This window comes from Anarhichas minor, unplaced genomic scaffold (genome assembly GCF_050575085.1).
Source record: "Anarhichas minor isolate MPS153535 unplaced genomic scaffold, ASM5057508v1 ptg000043l, whole genome shotgun sequence".
NCBI classification, from domain to species: Eukaryota; Metazoa; Chordata; class Actinopteri; order Perciformes; family Anarhichadidae; genus Anarhichas; species Anarhichas minor.
The window spans coordinates 1,140,789-1,163,519 of NW_027466489.1; the positions used below are offsets into that span (position 1 = coordinate 1,140,789).

The 22,731-nt window shown below is 41.8% G+C and overlaps 3 protein-coding genes across 8 annotated transcripts in view; 2 read left to right on the forward strand and 1 right to left on the reverse strand.

The window, feature by feature from the left end:
* scn8ab (sodium channel, voltage gated, type VIII, alpha subunit b) overlaps positions 1 to 11,072 on the reverse strand; it is a 37,244-nt gene extending 26,172 nt beyond the window's left edge. For 3 of the 6 annotated variants that reach the window (XM_076110839.1, XM_076110837.1, XM_076110836.1), the window contains exons 1-5: positions 10,791 to 11,072; positions 3,577 to 3,695; positions 3,226 to 3,315; positions 3,007 to 3,135; positions 1,457 to 1,548 (exon numbers count right to left, since the gene is read on the reverse strand). In XM_076110839.1, coding sequence (XP_075966954.1) covers positions 1,457 to 1,548; positions 3,007 to 3,135; positions 3,226 to 3,315; positions 3,577 to 3,695; positions 10,791 to 11,072 — 712 coding nt within the window. Of the gene's footprint in view, positions 1 to 1,456; positions 1,549 to 1,821; positions 1,914 to 3,006; positions 3,136 to 3,225; positions 3,316 to 3,576; positions 3,696 to 10,790 lie in introns of all 6 variants that reach the window. The other 3 variants (XM_076110835.1, XM_076110840.1, XM_076110838.1) reach the window with 1 other exon arrangement.
* Positions 11,073 to 18,961: 7,889 nt separating this feature from the next.
* Positions 18,962 to 20,673, forward strand: LOC142970288 (thiol S-methyltransferase TMT1A-like). Its single transcript, XM_076110419.1, has 2 exons — positions 18,962 to 19,503; positions 20,018 to 20,673. The coding sequence occupies exons 1-2, from the start codon at positions 19,009 to 19,011 to the stop codon at positions 20,249 to 20,251; spliced, it is 729 nt and encodes a 242-aa protein (XP_075966534.1). The 5' UTR covers positions 18,962 to 19,008; the 3' UTR covers positions 20,252 to 20,673.
* Positions 20,674 to 20,913: 240 nt separating this feature from the next.
* LOC142970289 (thiol S-methyltransferase TMT1A-like) lies at positions 20,914 to 22,712 on the forward strand. Its single transcript, XM_076110420.1, has 2 exons — positions 20,914 to 21,411; positions 22,476 to 22,712. Exons 1-2 carry the CDS (start codon positions 20,914 to 20,916, stop codon positions 22,710 to 22,712), a joined length of 735 nt encoding a protein of 244 aa, XP_075966535.1.
* Positions 22,713 to 22,731: the final 19 nt, after the last annotated feature.

Sequence of the window (22,731 nt, forward strand, 5' to 3'; positions counted from 1 at the left end):
AGGAAGAACCCTTTTGGACGCTTTATTTCTAAGAGTGCAACTGGATTTAGAATCCATCTGGAGAAGAGAAATTGTACCATGGGATTACTTTTTCCCTTCACTCCATGTGTCCATCTACGAGAACATTCCTGACTAGCTGCAGTTCATTATTATTCTGCATCCAACAAATCAACTGAACACAGCAGCACCACAAACAGCGCACAGAACCAGGCTCAGTCAAGGAAGCAGGAAGTGAAGAGGAGAAAGAAAGGACAGGCGAGGAAGAGTTGGTGGCTGGGGGGGTGGGGGGGTAGGGAGAGGCAATGAGAGGTGGCATGCAGGTCATTTAAACGCCAAGGCTGAAGGAATTGACTCGGTGTCAGCATCACCTGTCTGTAAACCGTGATGGTGACCTTGCCTTAACCGAAGAACCGTTCCCATCCCAGGCACCTCTTTCCCCCACTCTTGCAGTGCAGGGCGAGCCCTCAGGCTGGCGTAGCCCAGAGCACAACTGAGCGCTATATGCTGGAGGCTGAGCTTATTGTGCTGTGCTGACTCTGTGTGTGTGTGTGTGTGTGCATATACAGAGTATGTGCATGTGTGTATATCTGCTGAGATACAGTAACTTCATAGTTTCATATTGTTGTTAAATGGATATCATGTATAAGCAAATGTAAACTTGTGGTACTGTGTGTTCCCTAGAAAAAAAATAGTGTGGAATCTGACGCATATTTAAAGAATTTTGCTTATTTATGATATTTATTAATTATGTATGTTTCCCTTTAAATCCCAGGATGGACAAAGATCTTCCGAAAAACAAAAGAAAAAAAAATCTGAAGCCTGAATCAAATAAGTCTTTAAAACCAAAAAATAAAATCCAAAAGGAAAGCCCCTTAAAGCCAAACTCGTAAAAGCATGTGTCTCAAAGCTTCATGCAGCGTTGATGTGTTGTCAAATTAGGCTTGGCAGTCTTAGGGAATCAAAAAGTCTTTAGAAAAAAGAAAGCAAGGTCATAGACCATGACAATTTGGATCAATGTGCACAAACCAGATTTAAAGGCTGACAGATTTAAACTACTCATGATCATGTTTGTTTATCTAACCCTTCATAATACCATCCTAAAAGTCAACTCTTTGGACATAACATCTTAACTTCACCCCTATGTGATCACATTGCTTTGGACATTCTTTTCTATTGAACTTGGGGAAGAAATGAACAGACAGATAGCTCTTACACATCCTGATGTGCTGCATAAGCTTGGCTGTCCATATGGGACATGTGAGCCCATAAGACTGCCAGTAGACTGCTAAGCCTATCAAAAATGTATTGCTACCATTTTTGATCGTCAGAAAAACAAAAGTAAAACAAAAAAAATGAAGAAATTCTAAAACATCCTCTTTTTAAAAAGAACAAAAACAAAGTGAAATCAAGACAGGATAAAGTAGGCTCAGCCTTAGTGTTTAAATGGGAGTCTCACCTGGAATGACAGAAATTGTTTTCAATGCTCGGAGAACCCTGAACGTTCTCAGCGCCGAGACATTCCCAAGGTCCACAAACTCTGTTATATATCTGTAACAAGGTAGGATGACACACAGAACAGAACCCCATGACACACAACACACACGATAACGACACACACACGCATGTACGCGCAAGAGCACGACACCAGCACCACCATCGAAGACCAGGAGGGGACACCACGGTGAGAGAGAGAACGCCTGTCCGACCAGTGGGAAGAGAACAAAGGAGGAAGAGGAGAGGAGAGGGACTGAAACAAAACCACACCTAACATCAACCCCGGGACTCGCCCACCCGCAAACACAAAAACCTGGACTGTCTTACCTGGGATAACTGAAATTGTTTTCAAAGCCCTCAGAACCCTGAACGTACGCAGAGCTGACACATTGCCTAGGTTTACAAACTCTGTTATATACCTGCAAGGTGGATCAGATAACATTATTCAGCAGCCATCCCAAAGAGAGGAAAGAAATAATGGATTGTTACATCATATTTAATAAGCATTATCAACATTGTATGATGGACTAATGTGGATTGAAGGTGCTCTGGGCAATTATCTTTAGAACCTATTTTGAATTGTTTGGTCAAATTCACCTTCTATCCCATCACAAATCATTAAAAAGCACACACGAAACAAAATGTCTGATGAGTGTTTCCAGCCCCTGCTAAATGTCAGAAGTCTTAATTACCTAATTAGGAAAGCATATCTACTGCAGTGTGTGTTTGTTGCTGTCATTTTTTGGGGGGTTTTGCTCATGCCGATTTTTCCTTGTTTTTCCAAAGTTGCCCACAGCAGCTTTCAGATATAAGAGCACTGTCTTTGTCCATCTTTAAATAAAAATACCACTATATTGTTCATTTTATAAAGAACTCCAGCAGACTGCAAAAACAAGTTTATTGAGATTAAAAGTATTGATGGGCATGTTATGATACCGACACAATGATATAATCTGTAAGTTAATGATCAAATCCTAATGAATACTAAAATATCTATCTGAAATGTTTGCACCTTAAATGAAATGACAGACTGATGAAAATGAATTTTCTGGCAGAAAACATTCATTTCATAAAAGTAAAAGCACAGGTGTCACTAATAACTTGTGTTCTCATATGCCAGTGAGGCAGCATGCACACTATGACCCTGCTATTATCACGCCTGAACGGAAAGCAGTCGTTATTCATGCGATTAGTTACAATTGTATTTTTCAATTTGCAGGAGTGTCTGCGGTGAGAAAGTTCGGTTGCCATTTGAGGTTTATCTGCTGTTTTGTTGTAACTAGTATCTCTTATAACGAAATCACGTCTAACAACTTTATTCTATCCAATTGCTAAAATGTCACGATATATTTATTTGTCGTGTTGCAATCTCTTTTTTGGGTTATTGTTTTGCCTTTTGCTGTGCTTTTTGTTGTTTACATTCGACCATAGTTGTCGTATGTAGCCTACAACTACTGTATTTTAATTTCTTTCAGGCTTGTATTGTTAACAATTATGAGTTAAAATACTTACGCCATTGAGATGACCATGAAATCCAGCCAGTTCCATGGGTCTCTGAGAAAGGTGAACCCATCTATAGCGAAGCCTCGGGCAACAATTTTTGTGAGTGACTCAAACGTGTAGATACCTGTGAAGGTATACCTTGAAAACAAAGAGAGAAGAGAGTAAAACGCTGACAGGCACATGAATCGAGGGTATGAATGCTGAGGGGAAGTATGGACGTGTACTTACTCTACTTGTTTGGACCACTCTGGGGGGTCACTAAATGTCATGAATATACAGTTGGTCAAAATCGTACACATGATGATCATGCTGAATAACGTGAGAGGACAGAAGTTAAGGAAAGTTTGAACAGTGCTACCCATAACACCCAAAACACTTTAGTATACCAACAACTAAAATCAAACTTTAGTATTGAAGTAAAGCTTAAGGAACAGGGAAGAGCATGGAGAAGACAGTGATCTAGAGAGCTTACAGTGCATTTTACTTTTAACCGACGACTTGTGACATCAGCAGAAAAATGTTTAATATACTGTTTTACATTCACTTCAAAGCAAAGAAATGAATCACGTGAAAGGATATGAATGTATCAAAATCTTAATAGCTATTCGCCTAAGTAGATTAAAAGGGCTTAAGATGTACACGGAGGGCGTGGCACTGAAGCGGAAGATTGTTTTCCCACGGTTGACGACTATGAATGTCTGTGGAGAGAGAGAGAGAGAGAGAGAGAGAGAGAGAGAGAGAGAGAACATGACAGTTAGAACATTTCCAGAACTAGGCACACACTTTTCCATACATGGTCTGAAAACCTTTGCACTATTCTATTTTTTTTGTATAAAGAAAGATGATGGCTATAGCTTGAAGTCTTAATCATAGGGCACTCTAACTACAGGACTAATTATAACAACGCAGGTGACACTGTGATCCATTTCAACATAGCATTTTGATTAAAGTGCTCACTGTGCTGTCCCTTTACCCATGTTCAAATCTTTACCCTATTAGCAGTGAGACAACAGCGAGCAAATTATTTCCGGTTGTAATGGCCTTACACTATACCAAGCACACAAGATAAACTAGTAGAGTACAAAGTATAGAAAAGGGGACACAGTCAGGGGGACAAGGACACAAGGCTGTGTTTTACTCTGCTGACATCACTTCCTCTGTGGCCAGTCATTTGAGAGCCAGGAAAACAGTTAACACCTCTGTTCTGGTTGCATCAGACAGTCTCTGTCCTGGCAAGCTTTTCACCATGACAGTAGCTCTTTGAGCAGCAGACAGGTGAATGGGAAGCCCTCCCGTCTTTGTGGTCAAATGCTTCTCTTCGCCCCGAGTTTAAAGCTGTTACTGGAAGAGAACCGCAAATGCTGTCATCGATCAGGGGCAGATCTGCTGACTCTAGGCTCTCAGCAACCACTCCCCACCCATAAACAGCACTGGGCCACGTGGGGCTGTGCACTGGGGTGAGGCAGCAGTGTGTGCTTCAGCACTGTGTGTTTGTTTGCGTGTGCCTGTGTGTGGTTGGTGGATGTTTGTGCCCCAATTTTGGACAAAGACAATGTGGGGTCTGAACGAGAGGTATGAGCATCATTTACAAACAACTGGACTAGTGGGATTGTCAACTCTCAGATTCTCATCCAAACCACACCTTTGTTATGCATGCCTACACTGCAAGGGTGTTTTTCCTTGTTGGCCACATCCCCTCATGTGTATTTACGACACCACTGATAATGCTGCATGCCAGTATTTACAGGTTAAATACAGACATGGCATGGTCCTGTTTGTAAAAAAATATATATCAAATTAGTTAACAGCTTTTGTAAACATTTTAAAACATTGAAACTAATTTCCAACTCTATATTGCTTGCTGTTTTACATTGGGGTATAATGATCACTGCTCTTACAATGATCATGATAATAATATGATGACAACCCACTGGTGGAGAGCATACATGCGTGAGAGAAGCATTTGGTCTTTATTGTGAATAAGGCACCAGCAACTAGCAGAAAATACTCACACCATTTTGGTTCAGACCATGGGAAACACTTGAAAGAAATGGGGATGCGATGACAACTGTCCTGAGACAAGTGGTGTCCTGAAATCTAATTAAATTAAAAATAGCGTCTGCAGTCTGGTGAAAGACAAAATGTATCCTCTGCATCGGAGGACTCCTCTCTCTCCCTCCCTCCCTTCCCCTCTCCTTTTCTGTCAATTAAGCATCGGCAATACTTAAAAATCCTTTCCCTGTTTTTCCCTGCCACATGGAGGAAGAATGATCTATACTTAATCAACACAACAAATACAAGAACACACAGGATCTACAGTCATGTTCAAAGGGTAAATCTGCCTGTTAGAGGTCAAGTGTTTTGCTGACTGAGCACATTCAGTGTGAGGATGGAAGAGGAGGTTGTAAAATGAGCGATATCTCATTAGCGCTTTACAGATCCCCAGCATGCATAAATATGTTCCATATGTTAATCAATGTGACGAATAACTTCATGGAGAAATGCTTCGGATTTGTAGAGGTCTTTAAAAACATCTGATTTGAAGACATAAACATGTTATAGACACCTTACAGAAAACATGTCTGCTTTGTCCTTATTGAGTCTGAGTTTCAATGCTTCAGCCTCTACAGCAATGTGAAAAATATTTCATGAAAATTCACAATTCAACTATAAAGAGGCTTCATTTACTGGAGGTACCGTGTCGATTTGGAGACAGAAAAATCTGCTGTTGATGCAAACTTTGCAACCTGGCACAATTCCAACAAGGGATGCAAATGTCAGGCAGTTTCCTTAATTGATTTTGCCACATTAATCGATAACTGATCGATCATTAGAGTTTGTAAAATAATAAATCTTTAAATGTTCTTCATGAAAGCTTCATTGTGACGCTCACAGCACAATTTAAATCATAACCTCATTAAAGACAAGTTCATTATTTCAATCATTAATAATGGACTAAAATGAAATAATGCCTAAATGTATTTGAATAAACAGAATAACTTAACAAGGTTTACTAAAGGACATAAAGAGGATGAAACTACAAAGTAAATACTAAACCATTCTTGGGTCAATAACAAAGGGCTGTAGCCTACCAACGCCTATTAAAAGTAGAAAAATCCTTTATTGTATAGTTTTTACTGAATAGAAAACCACTGTGCACGCATCATGGGCTCTGATCAGGGTTAATTGTGGTACAAATGGCACAGTTATCCCAACTGTACGGAGATGTAGTCCAACTACTGAAAACAATGCATTCACCATACTGTTGGATGATATATTGTTGATTGTTTAAATTGTTAACATTAACACTTATGTCCCTAGTTTAATTCATTTCAAAGACAAAAGCAGGGAATGGGAGACCTTGAAATTATTGCGACTGTATTCAAGGTGTTGCTTTCCACAGCACATTTAAATGGGATCAACATATCAACCATGTAGTGCACTAAGCTAAGGAAACAGAGGATGAATTGCATCTATTCACATGGATAAACATCCATGTGTGACTGTGGTCGTGGATAAGTACAATGGATCACAAAACAATATGTAACACAAGGTTTGTTGAAGTCACACACACACACACACACACACGTATCACATAACACTGATCTGCCTATTTAATTACATAAATATACTTACATACAAACCTGGCCATACACACATTCAGAAATACACAACTCAGCAGAGCAACCTCCACTGTAAGACATATTTGCTGCAAAGCTGGTAAAATGTTCCTAATTCTCCATAGAGCGTTAAAGAAAAAGGCACATATGCAAGAATCAGGAGGCAGAATGCAGCTGCAAGGATGGCGTGGGTGTGTGTGTGTGTGTTTGTGTGGGCGTGGGTGTGTGTGTGTGTGTGTGTGTGTGTGTGTGTGTGTGTGTGTGGGCGTGTGTGTGTGAGGAGGAGGAATAGTGGAGCAGGGATATGGAGAGGGGCTTGCAGGGGTATGGGATAGCAGCAATGAAAGCCGAAGAGAGAGAAAGAGAGAGAGAGAGAGAGAGAGAGAGAGAGAGAGAGAGAGATGAGGGAGTGGAGCGGGAGTGATGCAGAACAGAAAGCCAGAGAGCTGCAAAGGGGAGAGAGCCAAACCTGAGATGGATGGGTAGACAGAGGGAGGAGGAGGAGGAGGAGGAGGAGGAGGACTGGGTAGGCAAGCAGCACAGAGAGAAACTGAGAATGGTCTATTACTTCACAAAACTGACGGCAGATTTTGACTGTAAACTTATCAGAAGAGATGCCAATACATTTGCGACAAAATGATTAATAAAAACAATGAATAGATTCGATTAGATCAATCGGCAAAAATATGGATGTTGAATGATCAAACATTTGGTGTTACCAGGTTCTTGTTTATGGATTTTCTTCATTTCCATCTGTAATATATTGTGGCATATCAGGTAACTTGGGGCTTTTTCATTTCAAAACGTCATCTAGGGCTCGGGGCAACTGTAATAATCACTTCTATACGATACTTAATAAACTAAACAATTCATCAATTGATAATCATAAACAGAATCAGATCTTTTTAAGAACATATCTGGATTCACAAGCATCTTTGCAGAATGGAAAGAGAAGACATGACACACATACACTATTAGCTGGATTTGAGCCCATTCTGTAAGGAGCCCCTGGTATTGAATAAGTGCATCTTGATTCAATTTACAGAGAAGCAAAGATATCAAGAGCTTCCAGTTCACCGTGGGACTTTGATGCTTTGTGACAAAACAGCACAGATCTCATGAGGAACTTTAATTGACTATCTATTAGCATTATAACCTGAAACATAACTCATGTACTTCTGACTAAGATCACTGCAGTGAGGACCCAGCCAGTAATGTCTCGCCAAAATATGTACGACTACAGTCTAATTTCCCAGCATATTATACCATATCAAAAACATGCGTCATCCCACTTCTTTACCTGTAAGCTGTGCTACAAAAAAAACCACTATCCCCTCTTTACCCCACCCTCCTCCTTTACACCAACCTGGCTAGCAGTGGAAGCCCACTCAACCCCTCCACCCCCGCCCTATCCCTTCCTCACTCAGCCCTGTACAGGAGGATTGCTGTGTCATCAGAGACTGAGGACTCAGACAGAGCACTAAAGCCTGGCCCTCCCTCTAATTTACTACACCCTGAAAAAAAGAACGCCGGAGAGGAGGCGTCGGACGGAAGAGGAAAGAGGAAAGTAATGGACAGAGACGCACACAGAGACAAAGATGGTGGGACAGGACCATAATGTAATGGTGTGTACAGTGCTAGATGCTGATATTCAGAGGCTGCTGCTTGAGCCGTGAGCTCCCTTTGTGCGCTCACTAGTAGCTGCGGCCCTGCAGTAGTCTGAGCAGAAATGACTGGTCTGCTGCACACTCCTGTAATAAGTCACCAGAAAGCTACATTCAGGAGGAGAGTAAAGCCTCTGCATCAACAAAACCTGAAAGCTGTTCATAGTGCTTTTTGTCCACAGCAGCCAATTCGAGCAGAATCATCTTAACTGTATTTCCACACACACAAACTAAGCACAGATGTGTCCACGTGCACGGTGCAGCTAAAACACTAGTATGCCCTCCATCCTTTCCGCCCTGCTCTTCCTGTATGACCACAGCAGCAGCTTTAGCATTGCCTAATCACATCAGACATTTGAAAAGCCCAGGCAGTCCTCTCCCCATCACAGGGGAAAACAAGAAGTGCAACGCTGCATTTCTCTTCCTCACCACTGCCCCCTCTTCCTCTCTTTGATGCATGAGTGCTGTGATCAGGTTTCCAGCAGCTGACACACTCATTGACATACAGTGCAATGGTGAGCAATAGGATGACTGTCGGTCGAGTAGAGGGGACGAGCAGACTGGAAAGATGAGCACAGTAGAGGAAGAATGGACCCTAACCCTGAATATACTTGGAGGCATTTCCTTAGGCTTGATGAAGGACAAATACATTAGTGGATTAGGAAACTGATTGACATGAATGATAGTAAGATGGAGAGGGATGATGAGGTCCGAGCCTGTGAGTCTTATTGAACTTGCTGACACAACACATGGATGGGTATGATGAGATGAGCATATCGTGACTAAGCAGAATGAATGATAAGTCAGAACCTGAATTGATACACATATCTGGTAAGATAGGGCTAATTAGAAAAACTAACGAGCTGGCAGGCTAAAAGCCCACTACCCCCATCGCTCCATTTTGAAAGTGTGCCCTTAAGCAAGGCACCGCAGCCAAGACTTCACTAGTGGAGCTGCTCAGAAGCCAGAAAACAAAGGGATGATGCTGTGATGCTGCGTCTTTTTAACAAAATGTGGATAACTATTGGGTAAACGGTCAAAAACACACATCTATACAAATGGATCTCCCCTTAACACTCGTTATTTTTTAGGCATGTTGGCACAACATCCCTGCAGCAACTATCCATTATCTCGCAATTATTCCGTTGGATTTTGCACCAGCTAATCCGAACATTCACTTATCTTTCAAACGGTAAATATTTCTCTCCAAAAACTCCCAAAAGTACTGTGAAACACCAAACTCAAAAAGTCCTATAGATAAAAAAACAGAAAATGCAGTTTAGAGGCAATTACCTGTACTTGCTGATGAGAACATGGTTGCAGGACATTTTTAAAAATCAAAAAGTGGAGAGAAATAATACAGCTGCACATGTTGCTAGATATTTGTCATTAGCTTAGCTGTGATTTAAGGGTTTAGGATGTGTTTAAACTGAGTTGTCAGGGTCAAAGTCACATGACCACCTCAGAGGCTGCAGGTCATACTGCTTCTGTGGGTTAGTCTGTCATAGCGTTCAGTATAAGGACAGATCTACACAGCTCCGATCATCTTATCCTATCCAGTCAAACAAAATGTCAAACCATGTCTGTTCTTTTAGAGGCAACACTATAACAAGTGGCAAACTTATACAATCGTGTAATTACAATTAAAAGGTGAAAACCTAAATAATTGTGCATAAAGTAACTTGCGGTGTAATCACATTTACTCGTATTGATTATTTGTACAGCAATGTGCAAAACATAATGTAGCTCAAAATAAGACCAATAACAGTCTGGCAATATAGATGAAATGGTAACAGAAATGCCACTGTCCCAGTGCATGCTGGGAAGCCATCAGTCACGCCTACTGTTGGACATAGCACTTGTCATCTGTATGTGTGTTTTGTCACAAAATAATTGAATTAGCTATGGTAAACGATGTCACATTAACATAAATGGTACATCATCTCGCATTAACAAGGATAATGAATCAACACTGCAGAAACCTTTATGAGAATGAGCACTGCCCGAGAACTGCATTCCACAGAAACCCTGCAGGGTTGCAGGAGCAGAGCCACGATACGTCCCTCTGCATCTGCTCTTTGGTTGTACAAGTGTACTAAAAAAAACTCACGGGCCTTATATGATCTCATAATGCACTGAGCGTCTCTAAGCCCCTGTAGCAGTGACTGAAAAGTACTCAGAAGCTCTTAAACGTCTCAAGGTCATCTTTGCATCATTATCACCCTATCTCTGTAGCAAATACAATAACTTTACAATCATTTTGAAATAACTGATATAAAACCTGAATCTGTTTTGACTGTGAATTACCTATGTGTATGGTGTGCTTGCAATTCACATGAGAAAAAGGTAAAGACGAACATTTGATGGCTCAGCATAGCAGCTGAATAATACATCTGTGAAAGTTCTCAACATCCATAAACCTCTCAACTACATTAAGCAAATGCCTCTTCACTACAGTGTGTTGGGGGGGGGGGACTGGGTGGTGCATTAGGCCGTTGTGACAACTCACTTTCATGTTCACATAGTATGGATCCAAATCCTGCAGCGGTGTGCAGAACATTCCCTTAGGAACATCACCGTAGATGAACGGCAGGCTCTTCCCCGCCTCCAGGTCACGGTTGGGCTTGACTTCATTCTCGTCAGACGTGTCCCGGTGACTACTGTCCGATCTGGGCTTGGGTGGCTTCTTGTTCTTCTCTTCAGCGATACGCTTCTCGATGTTAGCAAGCGACTCCGGGGTGAAATACTTGAAGCTGTGAGGGCCTGGGGTTGCAATAATGGGTGCGGCCATGTTTTCATCCTGCAGCTATTTCCTCTTTATTTGTTTTCCATCCCAGACATGGAGCTCTGAGAGGACAAGAGGAACACAGAGTGAGAACGTGTGAGAATATGGTACTGATCAAAAGACAGAAATGATCGACAGAACAAAACAAAAAAGTAATGTCATCTAGTTATTTAAACTGGCAGTCGTGTTAATGATACTGACTGGTCAACAAAGAGTTACGACTAAATTGATTTACATATTTCTATGTCAGACCAGTTGTTTTGCTTCCTTTTTCAGTTTCAGCGTTGCTAAAATGCCTCACAGTGGGAATTTTCTAGTTCTGGCAGGGAACGCAAGCAAAGCAAAATAATGCCGAAAATGTGCAAACATTTGGAACATGGGCCAGTAGGCACTATTTCTGTGCTCTCCATAAACCTTAATGACTAAAGCACTGATCCTGAATCCCCAAAAGCTAAACTCAAGTAGCTAGCCAGCACTTACAGTAGACAGCTTTGAATTCCTTGTTTGCTCTCAAGGAGACATGTTTATTCTTCTTGTGTTAGTGCTCACAAATGACGGGATCTTTATCCCACAACAAACTCATATGTCTGACTCTCTCCTTTCTTTCTCAGGGCTTTCCTTTTTTATCGAACATGCCAAAATGCAGCATTTAGAGTTCTGTTTATCTATAAACGTCTATGGTGTTGTTACTAACAATGAATACATGTGACGTGAATGTGTTGATAGCCCTGCTGGTCTCACCGACAATAGGCATGAAATTCTGCTGCTCTATACAGCAAAGTTCATTGTTCTAGCATGGAGGTCTCTCTGGTTTAGTCTGAACAGCTTTCACTGACAATAGATATATGCAGGATAACAACCGCTTCATCTTAAGTAAGGTGCTGGAAGTATCAAACTGGTAGAATAGATATCCGCACACTTAAATCTATAGCTATTCTACCTGACTGACTTTGATATAAAATAAGTAAGAAAGTGGCTCCCAGCACACAGGCTATTAAATGCTATCTGTAAAGGGCAAAATGACAAGGTGCCACACAATCTTAAGCCAAGCAAGTAAAACAGACAGATATGAATAAGTTAGCAAAAAGCATAGTGCTACATGTTCACCATAATAACCTAATAAGCTGATCTTGTAGCAAGGCTCATTGCTTGAATTTGTTTTGGAGTTTAGGCCATCTACTTATCATATCCATTGATCTACATCACAGATGAAGAATATGAATTAATGTAACTGGAATTTGTGATAAAGAAAAGAAAGGTTGGGGAAGGTTTGTTGCATAACAATGTGCAAAATTGTGTTTGTTGTTCTATGCTCCCTTTTTTTCGGGTTGAGAAAAATGAAAACCTATTAAAACAGATGTCCCCCGCCCTATTTTAATCATATATGACAGCACACTCTTACGTCCTACTTGACTGACTGATAACTAAGCATTCTAAACTGCTACAGTGGATCAAAAGATAGTCCATGAAGACTAGAAATGATTCAACCACTCGGGGCTCTGACTCATTGTTTAAACAATAAGGTTGTCATAACATTATCAACTGCATCTCTCTCGGCTGCTACCACAGATGAATTTCTCAACTGGCTGATGGCCATGCTGCTTGACACAAGATATTTGACAGCCAAGTAATAGTTCAGACTATCAGAAATGAGTCAGTGTGTGCAACATACACAGAGACAATGACAAGGGTACAGACCTGGAGAGATATCAAAAAGAAATCAGAAGAAATCCACATGCAGATATAGATCCAACAGACCGGTATATTGGAGAAAAAGCACAGCCAACCAGAAGAGGGACGAAGTCCGATTCAAGTAACCCAACCCCGGCACAACCTCCAAGTCTCCTTCCACCAACGTTACATCAATTGATCTACCGTCAAGGTGATTCAAACCAGGATGCAATAGCCTGCCCAGCAGTGCATGTAGCCTACACTGGGACAACCCTAAAAACAGGCAGCAAAACTACAAGGCGACCAGAGGATGCTGCTTCAAAATGTTGCAGATGTTGCTCAATGCTGTCGGTGTCCACTGACTCACTGTATGTCATGTGAGGAACACGGCATACAATGCAACAATCGGACAAACACCGTTTCTTTTAGAAAGACTAATCGATTCACTCTTACAAAAAAAAAAAATTGCCAACAACGAAATCCATTACTGCACATAGTCGGCACCAAAATTGCCCGCAGCCCCTTTTAACCGGTCTCGTTTCCGTGAAATCCGTTACGAGTCAAGTGGGTCCGGAAATAAAAACGTATTGATGACCGTGAAAACGAACAACTCCGGAAGCCTCATTTGCCTCGCAGGGGGAGGGGGGGGGGGGGGGGGGGGAGACAAGATGGTCAGTGTCCCCGTTCAGCTGTTTAGCTACATGCTACCATGATGCGTCCTCTGTGCGGAGGAAAGACATCCAAACGGACCACGGCCTCCGTCCCATCTACTGGGGGGGGGGGGATCTTCTACTGTGCTCTATTCGCAGTGGTGATGATAACCTGACATCAGCTAACCGGACGCCGCGGTGAGGAGGATGGGAGTAGGGCACTCGCGTCTGAATCACATGGGTCGGTAAATAACTTGCACACCTTCTCCTGCATATAGGTGCAGGTCCAAGGATTTACTGAGTGAATAACTTGGCAGCCAATATATTAATAGGCCTTTCATATCCTATTCGGGTGGGTGCAACTTTATTCCTGAGCATAGTTAAATTAAGGGGAATATATAACGTTCTGACTGGAAATCTTGATGAGTTATGACAATTCAGTGTATTTTTTTAACCCTCAAAGAACAGACAAGGGGTGAGGAAGAAAGGTGGAAATGATGGACCATGGGACATCAGGCCACTGTGGAGATAAACACCCACGAAGAAAACCTCCTCCTATTTCTAGGAGAATTTTCTCCTCGTGCGGGATTAAGACCACCCGCTCCCCTTCACATCGTGTGTCTCATCATGCCAGTGCCATTCATTCCCTGAGAGGGATTCGATCCCTATGTAGTCCCCAGGAACGTCCACTGTTTAATACCGAGGCGCGCCGTTGTCCTATAGGGCCAAAGCCTAAAATACTGCAGTGTGGTTTACTGCTGCTATATGCTCTCACTAACAAACCCATAGTAGGTCAGTTGAATGCACAGCCCATGTCCTGACAACACATCCCTGGCATCTACTCAAAGCGACCCATACATAGCACATCAGCACACAGCGGAATTATTTACAGCAAAAAAAAAAAAAAAAGACACTAAAACGGCCTTGAGGCTATACCACACCCGTATAGATAGTCTAGGCGACAGAGACCCGGGGAGTCCTGTGGTGCGGGTTTATAGAGCAATACCGCGATGGGAAAACGTGTTTTTAATGACTCCGATTTAGTGTAAATACCAGAAAAAGGTGGCGCGGCCCGTTTGAGGACTGCCAAACTAAAGACGCACCTACCTCCTCCCGCAATTCAGTCTCCAACGGAATTGCAAGAGGGAGGGGGCGCAGAGGTGGGAGTGGGTGGGTGGGTGGGTGGGGGTAAAACTATCATAGTTATAAAATAATGGCATAGCGAGGAAATTGCTCGCTGAAATGTTTTGCAAGCGACGCATTATTCGTGCACAGGGGGAAATATAGACTAGGTGTCGCCGCTCAAGATAAGTTTGACGTGATCTCACTTCTGTACATCCCATATGCGTATGTTTCACATTCTGACACAGTAAAAATGTCATTCCAATCCAGCGGCAGGCCAACACCCCAAATAACCTGCCCGTCTGCCCGTTTTCTACCGCGTCGCGTCCCAAATCCGCGTTTCCCCCTCTTCGAAAACATAATTCCCTTCTTCTACCTGGTACATCGCATACATGTTTGTCCATGTAGCCATACATGGCAGGGAGCCCTCCACAGACGCTAGGAAAAGATGCTGAGAGAGAGAGAGGGACCGCTCTGCGGCACTGGGATGCAGTCAGTCGACAAAGTAGGACTGCGATCCATCCCACGACACGAAAAACCGGACAAAGCAGAAAACAGATTGTCTACTTACTTTTTCTCGCATTAACAGAAATCCAGACAGCTGTCAATGAACTGCAGATGTAGAAAAGAGTCGAGAGTAACTGCGGCTGTCGCCATATTGTTGCTGCTATCTTCCTTCCCAGTGCATGCGGCTACCCTGCATAATTGATGACTCTCAGCAAATTGTTAGGGAGTGTCGGTAAATGCCTTTAGTTTCAATAACGGACAAGAGACTGCAGCATCGTAAGCAGAAAAAACAAAAACTGTTAATGTAACAACACTCATTGCTGTTCTGGTTGGGATTTGTATTGCGATTGGCAATATATTTGTTTTCATCTTGATCTGCTATGGAAGTCATTTTAGAGTGTAATTAGCCTACATGTTATTTTTAGAATCAGAAATAGAAGTTTTTACACATTAAAGACGACTCTGAGCTTATAATGACTCTATGTAGGTAAGTCAATGGTAGCCGAACTAAACAAATACATTCCTGACACTTTATTTGTGTCATGAATAATAATAATTTGACTTCAGAGCTCTAGGTGCATGACCAAAATAATGAATTCAAAAGTTATTTGAGTTCTCATAAAAACCAGTGAGGCCGTTTGGTCAAGTTGCATTGTTTATTCCTGATTAAAACCAGTTAGGTGGACCTAAGAATCAATTACTTACCAATGTGTGACATTTTAATTGTACCAATTGTGAACCATGTACACCTGGTTTTAAGTAAATTGAGTATACATATTTTCCAGAAGACATGCTGACGTGCAAAAAACACAGGTGTTAGTGATAACATGAATGATGACTGCGTTCAATTTAAGTGTCCCTGTGACAAGGAGCCAGCATGAACAATACCAGGACCCTCAAACTGAAGCAGCTAAATGAAATTCACTCACTCGTTAATTTTAATAGTTAAACCTTTGCTTTAATATGACATGTTAAAATACCTTCTTTGGAAAAGGTCCTATTACTGTAACTGAGATCCACATTGCATAGACCCAGTGACCAAAATTAAAATGATTCTGCATGCATATTCAAAGCCCCCTATAACTGTCTATGTAAACACTTGTACTAAACCCCTGCTGACAACAGAATAAATCCTAAACCCATATTCTGGTATTTCCCTGAAGAATAAGATCTCTGATGTAAGCAAAAAAACAATGACTATGGATCCTGTGAGCCCAGTCCCATAAACGCATGTCCTACACGACTTAGCTTTCAAACCATAGTTCACTCCACACCGTGCCGTCATAAACAGACAGATGATGAAGGTTTGGATCATTCAGCTGACTGTATTGTATGCAAATGTTTAGTGTTTTTTTGTTAAACCATAAGTTTTATTTTGCTGTCAGTAGCAGGAGAAAGCTTTTTGTTTGTTTGCAGAGTACAGAGCACATGTTGTGCACACTCGGCTCACATACAGTCAATGAAAGAAATTACTTCCAATATATTGTGACCCTTCGTCTCAAGCCTCCACCCTTCAAAATACAGGGTTAGAGGGTTTTATGAAGGAGGTGTTATGAATTTGACCCAACAATGTCTCTACCTGGTGGAAATGTTAAGAACTGCAGCTTAATCTCTACAGGAAATCAAAAGGCTGGCATGCATTTTCATTCATTCAGCTTATTTTCGTTTCAGCATTTCAATATAGTGAGCAATGGAAATAGTTAATAGCCTATAACCCCATTCCCATTAAATCTTTGCTGAATGTACTGTAGATCGGACAAAGAGAATCAGACTTCAGTCAGACTACAGCTAGGCTTCTGGGAATGTTTGAGGCAAAATATCAACTGTGTGGATTTCAAATATTGGCAGTTTTACAGAAATTGACGGCAAATCAAAAGTTTGAGGTGCCCACAGCAGAGTGTCCTCCATTGTCCACGCACTGCTGCGAGTGGGCCCTGACTTGACTAACAACCACCTGCCGCTATCTCACAGGGGAGGTCGACGGGATTCTTGTGGTCTTGAGGAGCCTCTTTTCTCCAAAAACTGAGTCAATTTTTAATTCGCCATAAATTTTCGTAAGACTGACAATATTTGAAACATACAAAGTTGATTACTCAGCTCAAAAGTTATCAGAAGGGAATCTAATGATGAAATAAATAAAAATTGTAAAAACGACCCGTTGTTCAGACTAGGTAACCTACCTTCGGACTATGGGAACAAAAGCGCTACTCCTGGGCCTCTGTAGTTAGTATTGTGGTTTTGCATCATCATCATCATGGCTACGTTAATGTTAGTGTTTTTATCAACGACCTGGAAGGGTATAGCCGATCAGAAGCAGAGTAAGGGTGGCTCATAGGCCCCTTCAGTGAGTCAGTTTTGTTTCTCCCACATGCAGCCAATCATAACATGTGACATCGTTTATTAGGGCAGGACCACAACCCAATCTGCAGGCCAAGCACATCTAGTACCTACACCTGCGCCCTAGTATGGATGTAAACATCCTCATTACTGTCTTATATGGAATAAATGACCGCAGGTAATTTCAATTTTTTACCAAGAATAATCACCAAATTCTTAGCTCAATGTTTTAGTTCAACAGCCGGAAAATGTTCGGTTTGGTTCAGTCTCACATCTCTCATCAACCTCACTTCCAGCAGCAGCAAAAGCAAGCTGAAGGCCCCTCAGGGCAGCGCTACTTCTTCATCCTCTGATGAATTAATTCTGTTAAATAAGTCTGTTTAATTATCGATTACAGACCTGTCTTGACATTTTTAACTGATGCTTGTTGTTATTGCACTAACCCCTTCCCTGCGGTAACACTGCAAATATCCCCACCGTGGAATAAAGTATTAAACGTGGACACATGTGGGAAAATATTACCTCATTACCGAGGTTTGAATTGAAATTTAAAAAAGTAATATAGGCTACCAGTCACAAAGGTTTATATGATAGATATTGAGTTAATTATTTGATGGAGAATGGTATACGTGTGTATTTCTCACGACTACTTTCTAAGACATGTAATATTTATTCATTTATGTTGTTTATGATAATTTGTTTATTGACAGTTTGGTATATTTCATTTTATTTGTTATTGTTGTTTTGCTTTTTACTTATTTGTTACATGTTCTACTGTAGCAACGTGAATTCAGCCAGCACGAACCCTAGGCCTCCATATCCGGAGCAGCCATCTGCTCTCCTCCCTGCAGTCTCCGCTGGCCACCGGCCCACTGTTCCGCTCATTTTCTGTAACAAGTGTAACGTTAGCATGAAAACATGGTGGAATTAGCAAGCTAACTTTAGCGAGCTAACTAGCCAGCTGCTAAATGAGACAAATCAAACAACTGCTTGATTAAATGCTTCATCTACACACTGTTGTCACACATGGAAAGCACATTGCTGTCGTCATTAACACTGATTCACCAAATTGTGCAATGTGCTGATAGCTTAATTTCCAGTACATGGAAAAGAGCAAACGTTGTGCTGTGCTGTGATTGTAATGCTACAAAGTGGTTACCGAAAAAATATAAAACTCTGACATTAGATGCTGTGGTGAGGTCTGACTACAGGACATTAACATTATTATATTTCAAGACATTAATCCCAAACGGTCACTCTATCTCAAATTGGCCTTGCAAAATTAGAGCTGATATACAACAGTAGATGGCGGTTTCGCCCACTCCCTAACAATGGAACTGAAAGTTGGATGGAATTGAATGGTGACACCATGTCACGGTGTACAAAGACAGCATAATGCGCACTGAATTGGTAATGACTGTTGGATTTAACTTGAAATAGTCTACTGACGTTACAGCATGGCCGAAGGCAGGACAAAAGATGCAACTTATTTCACGGACGGTAGTACGTTAGTTGCGTCTTTACTTGTCGACTTTTATTTTGAAAACTCAACCAGACTTCCTGCTTTAGCTAGACTTTATCAATTTGACAGCAAGTGAGTCAGTCCAAATCGCGCCGCCACCGGCTGACACACGAAGGTCTGGGGCAGCAAGAACATGGCTTTCTTAATGGCATGTTGCACATTGATCGTCAATGTGTTATGCATGCCCCTTCATCTGATCCATGCCGTGGGCATGTATGAAATATACAAACGTTTCTTCCCAATGTGTCAGTATCGGTGCTCTTTAATGTACAACAAGAAAATGTACGACAAGAAGAAGGAGCTGTTTCGCAGTCTCTCCGAGTTCAACAAGCCTGGCGGGCAGCTCACAATCCTGGAGATCGGCTGCGGCACCGGCGCAAATTTTGAGTTTTATCCGCCCGGTTGCAAGGTGATCTGCACTGACCCGAATCCTCATTTTCAGAAGTATCTGAAGAAAAATATGGGCGACAATGACCAGCTCTCATATGAGAGATTTTTGGTGGCGTCGGGGGAGGACATGGGGTCAGTTGAGAGCGAATCGGTAGACGTTGTTGTCTGCACCCTGGTACTCTGCTCCGTCAACAACGTACCGGAAACTCTGCGTGAGGTTCGCCGCATGCTGAGACCAGTAAGTCATCTGTGACTCCTGAAATAACCACTCGTCCCGAAGTAAATGCACTCACCATAAAATGGCTATTTGCAGCCGTAGCGTTCCATGTTATTGAGGCTGCCGTTATAATGCAGTGCACATGGACCAATCATTCACCAGTGGGAATAAATAAGTAACTACGCTAAATAAACAAGCGTAGAAGTCTACTTCAATTGTTTGTATTTGTTTGCATTCAAATATTGAGCAAAACAGCAGAGAAGTGATTCCCTACACATGCACCAGCCAAAGTATTAATAATTAAAATTGCTAAATTTGACCTGTGGTAAGGATCCTCTGTTCCAAACAACAGGCCTAACAGGAAACAGAAAATGCAACAAAATGTATTCATTATAAAACATGAGAAAAGTATGGAAACACAAGTTTGCACAGTAAACACATAGCAAAACATTGTTTTTTAATTTTTAATTTTTAATTTAAAAGTATGGAAACACAAGTTTGCACAGTAAACACATAACAAAACATTGTTTTGCAGGGTGGAGCCTTCTTTTTCCAAGAGCATGTCGTTGCAGATCCCTCAACTTGGTCATACTTCTTCCAGCATGTACTTCAGCCTCTTTGGTACTACTTTGGGGATGGATGTAAGGTCATCCGGGAAACATGGAAACACCTGGAGGCAGCTGGGTTCTCTGAACTCAAGCTGAGACACATCGAAACACCATTGATGTTCATGATCAAACCGCACATTGTAGGTTATGCTGTGAAATAAATTCTTCTCACAAAAGAATAAGCAAAGCACTTAAAGGCTCTCCTCTCTTTTGTGATATGATTGATCACCACCAGTGACAAATAACCCCAGTCACTCGAATACTAACTTTACTTTTGCCATGGGAAAAATCACTCAGTCTTTGTGTTTTGTAAAGACACATTATTGTAACACATTGACTAAAAAATTGAATATATTACTAATTTTATTTGCAGTTTAAGTGAAGAATATGTTTGATTTTCTATTTGTCATTTCCCATCTCCAAAACTGTGATACTGTGAAAATGTGATACTGCCATAGAGAAGATCTGTCCTTCTGTGTTTATGTGTGCTACTGATGGCTTCATGACTAAAAATATATGTTTTTGCTGTTATCAAGCTAATTGTGTTGTATCTTAATGTTGGCAATTAAAGAGTTTGATCCTGCTGCATGATCCATGTTTTCTTTTTTAACCAGTATTGATAAGATATAGACAATAAAGTCAAAACATCTGGGGCAACTTGGACGTGTTCTCCCGCAGCTGCCCCTCACGCACACTGCGGGGTATTTGCTCCATCGTATGGTGAGACACAGACATCATCTCTGAGGTATTAAGAGTGTAATCTTTTGATCTTGTAAGTCTCGAGCTCGAGATGCCCCTAACGCGTTGCTTGGCTCAGAATAGAATGAAGTCTTGTCTCTTGAAGTTCTGCAGACTGCTTTGTTTAATGTTGACTTTACCCTTATATCTGATGGAAATCACGGGCCTGTACGGTATGTACAAACGCTTGTTTCCATGGCTTGCCTACAACATAACATTCTCGTACAACGATAAAATGCACAAAACCAAGAGAGACCTTTTCCGAAACGTGGGCAAATTTGCAAACAGCGACGGCACTCTTCGTCTGCTGGAGATCGGCTGTGGCAGCGGGGCGAACTTCAAGTTTTACCCCGACGGCTGCACGGTGACCTGCACCGACCCCAACCCGCATTTCGAGAAGTACCTGCGGCTAAGCATGGACGCGAACACGCATTTGACCTATGACACGTTTGTAGTCGTGTCTGGGGAGGACATGGAGGCGGTGAGGGACGAGTCAGTGGACGTTGTTGTCTGCACCTTGGTTCTCTGCTCGGTCATCGACGTGCAGCGCGTGCTGCAGGAAGTCCGACGCATCCTCAAAACGGTGAGTGTCTCAGTATGCAGCTGTCAAAGTGCCGTGGGAAATATTTTGTTAGTGATTTATTAACAGGCTACGAGGCTGGTAGAGTGCCCGGCCACAAAAAAAAAACACGACTAACTAGTTCATTCCGTCCTCTGTGCAGTGTGTGTACTGTGTGTTCTGGTGCACACACAACAGGCTGAATAGAAAGTTGAATTACATACAAAAGCACAATTAAAAGTGCATATATCAATCAATGCCTTACAAAGAGACAGCAGTACCAATGTCTTCACAGGTGGGACTGGTAGCGTGTAGTACTAAACCTATGTTTGAAGATGATTTCATTTTCAGAGTCATTAAGCCGGCAAATAAATGTATACATTATATTTCTTAAAACAGTTTGGAAAGTATTGACTCCTGCAGCCACACACATTACACTTACACTTCACCGTCTCGGTCTCTTAAGTAAAATCCTCATGGCAGCATTATAAGCTGAAGTCTCTGTAAGCTTCTGTTTTTTTGTAGTGAAACCACCTGGCCCCAGGATTTCTGTGCGTCAGTTAGTTTGTGGAAATAATTAAGTTCAAACTTGATTTTGTCACTGGGCACCTCTACAAGACAAGGCTGCAACATTAGGAAATGATGCAGGAGCCCCTTTTTGTTGATACTGCACATTGCAAATTGCAGGGTCCAAAAAAAACATCTGATGCTTTTTGGGGTCCTGAGGGTTCGCTTGGTAATCCGGCCTTGCTCAAGGGATAGTATGTAGAACGTATCAGGTAAAATTAGGCTACTTATTGTCATTGTATAAATCATTTCCGATCCCAACTGACATTGGACAGATCGCCAGACTATCAGGGCGAAATCAACACTGGTCTTATTTTTCTACTTGATTACACACATGGCTGTGGGAGTCTGCACTATGTTTTTAGTGTCAGAAATTGTAATGACCATCACAGTCAGTTCAGAATGGTGAATTATCATCTTTAGTATTAACTTCTGAATCCCCACACATCTGCTTCACAATCCTAACGAATAACAGCCACTGCAGTCCTGATTTGGTTTTCTTTTTGTTGGTTCTCTTACAGGGTGGAGCCTTCTACTTTTTGGAGCATGTTGTCTCAGATCCCTCTTCCTCTACGTACTTCTTACAGCATGTGTTTGAGCCTCTGTGGTACTATCTTGGAGATGGATGCATGATCACCAGAGCAACATGGAAAGATCTGGAGGCTGCTAGTTTTTCTGAACTTCACCTAAAACATGTCGAGGCTCCCGAGGTTACTAGGATGATAAGACCACATATCATGGGATATTCCATTAAATGACTGCAGGGGAGAACGGGCA

What these genes read in the sequence shown, in the direction of transcription:
- LOC142970289 (XM_076110420.1), top strand. Translation starts at nt 20,914, where the DNA reads ATGAAGTCTTGTCTCTTGAAGTTCTGCAGACTGCTTTGTTTAATGTTG. An exon ending in TCCGACGCATCCTCAAAACG is followed by an intron (nt 21,412 to 22,475) that starts GTGAGTGTCTCA and finishes GTTCTCTTACAG; the next exon opens with GGTGGAGCCTTCTACTTTTT.
- LOC142970288 (XM_076110419.1), top strand. Translation starts at nt 19,009, where the DNA reads ATGGCTTTCTTAATGGCATGTTGCACATTGATCGTCAATGTGTTATGC. An exon ending in TTCGCCGCATGCTGAGACCA is followed by an intron (nt 19,504 to 20,017) that starts GTAAGTCATCTG and finishes ATTGTTTTGCAG; the next exon opens with GGTGGAGCCTTCTTTTTCCA.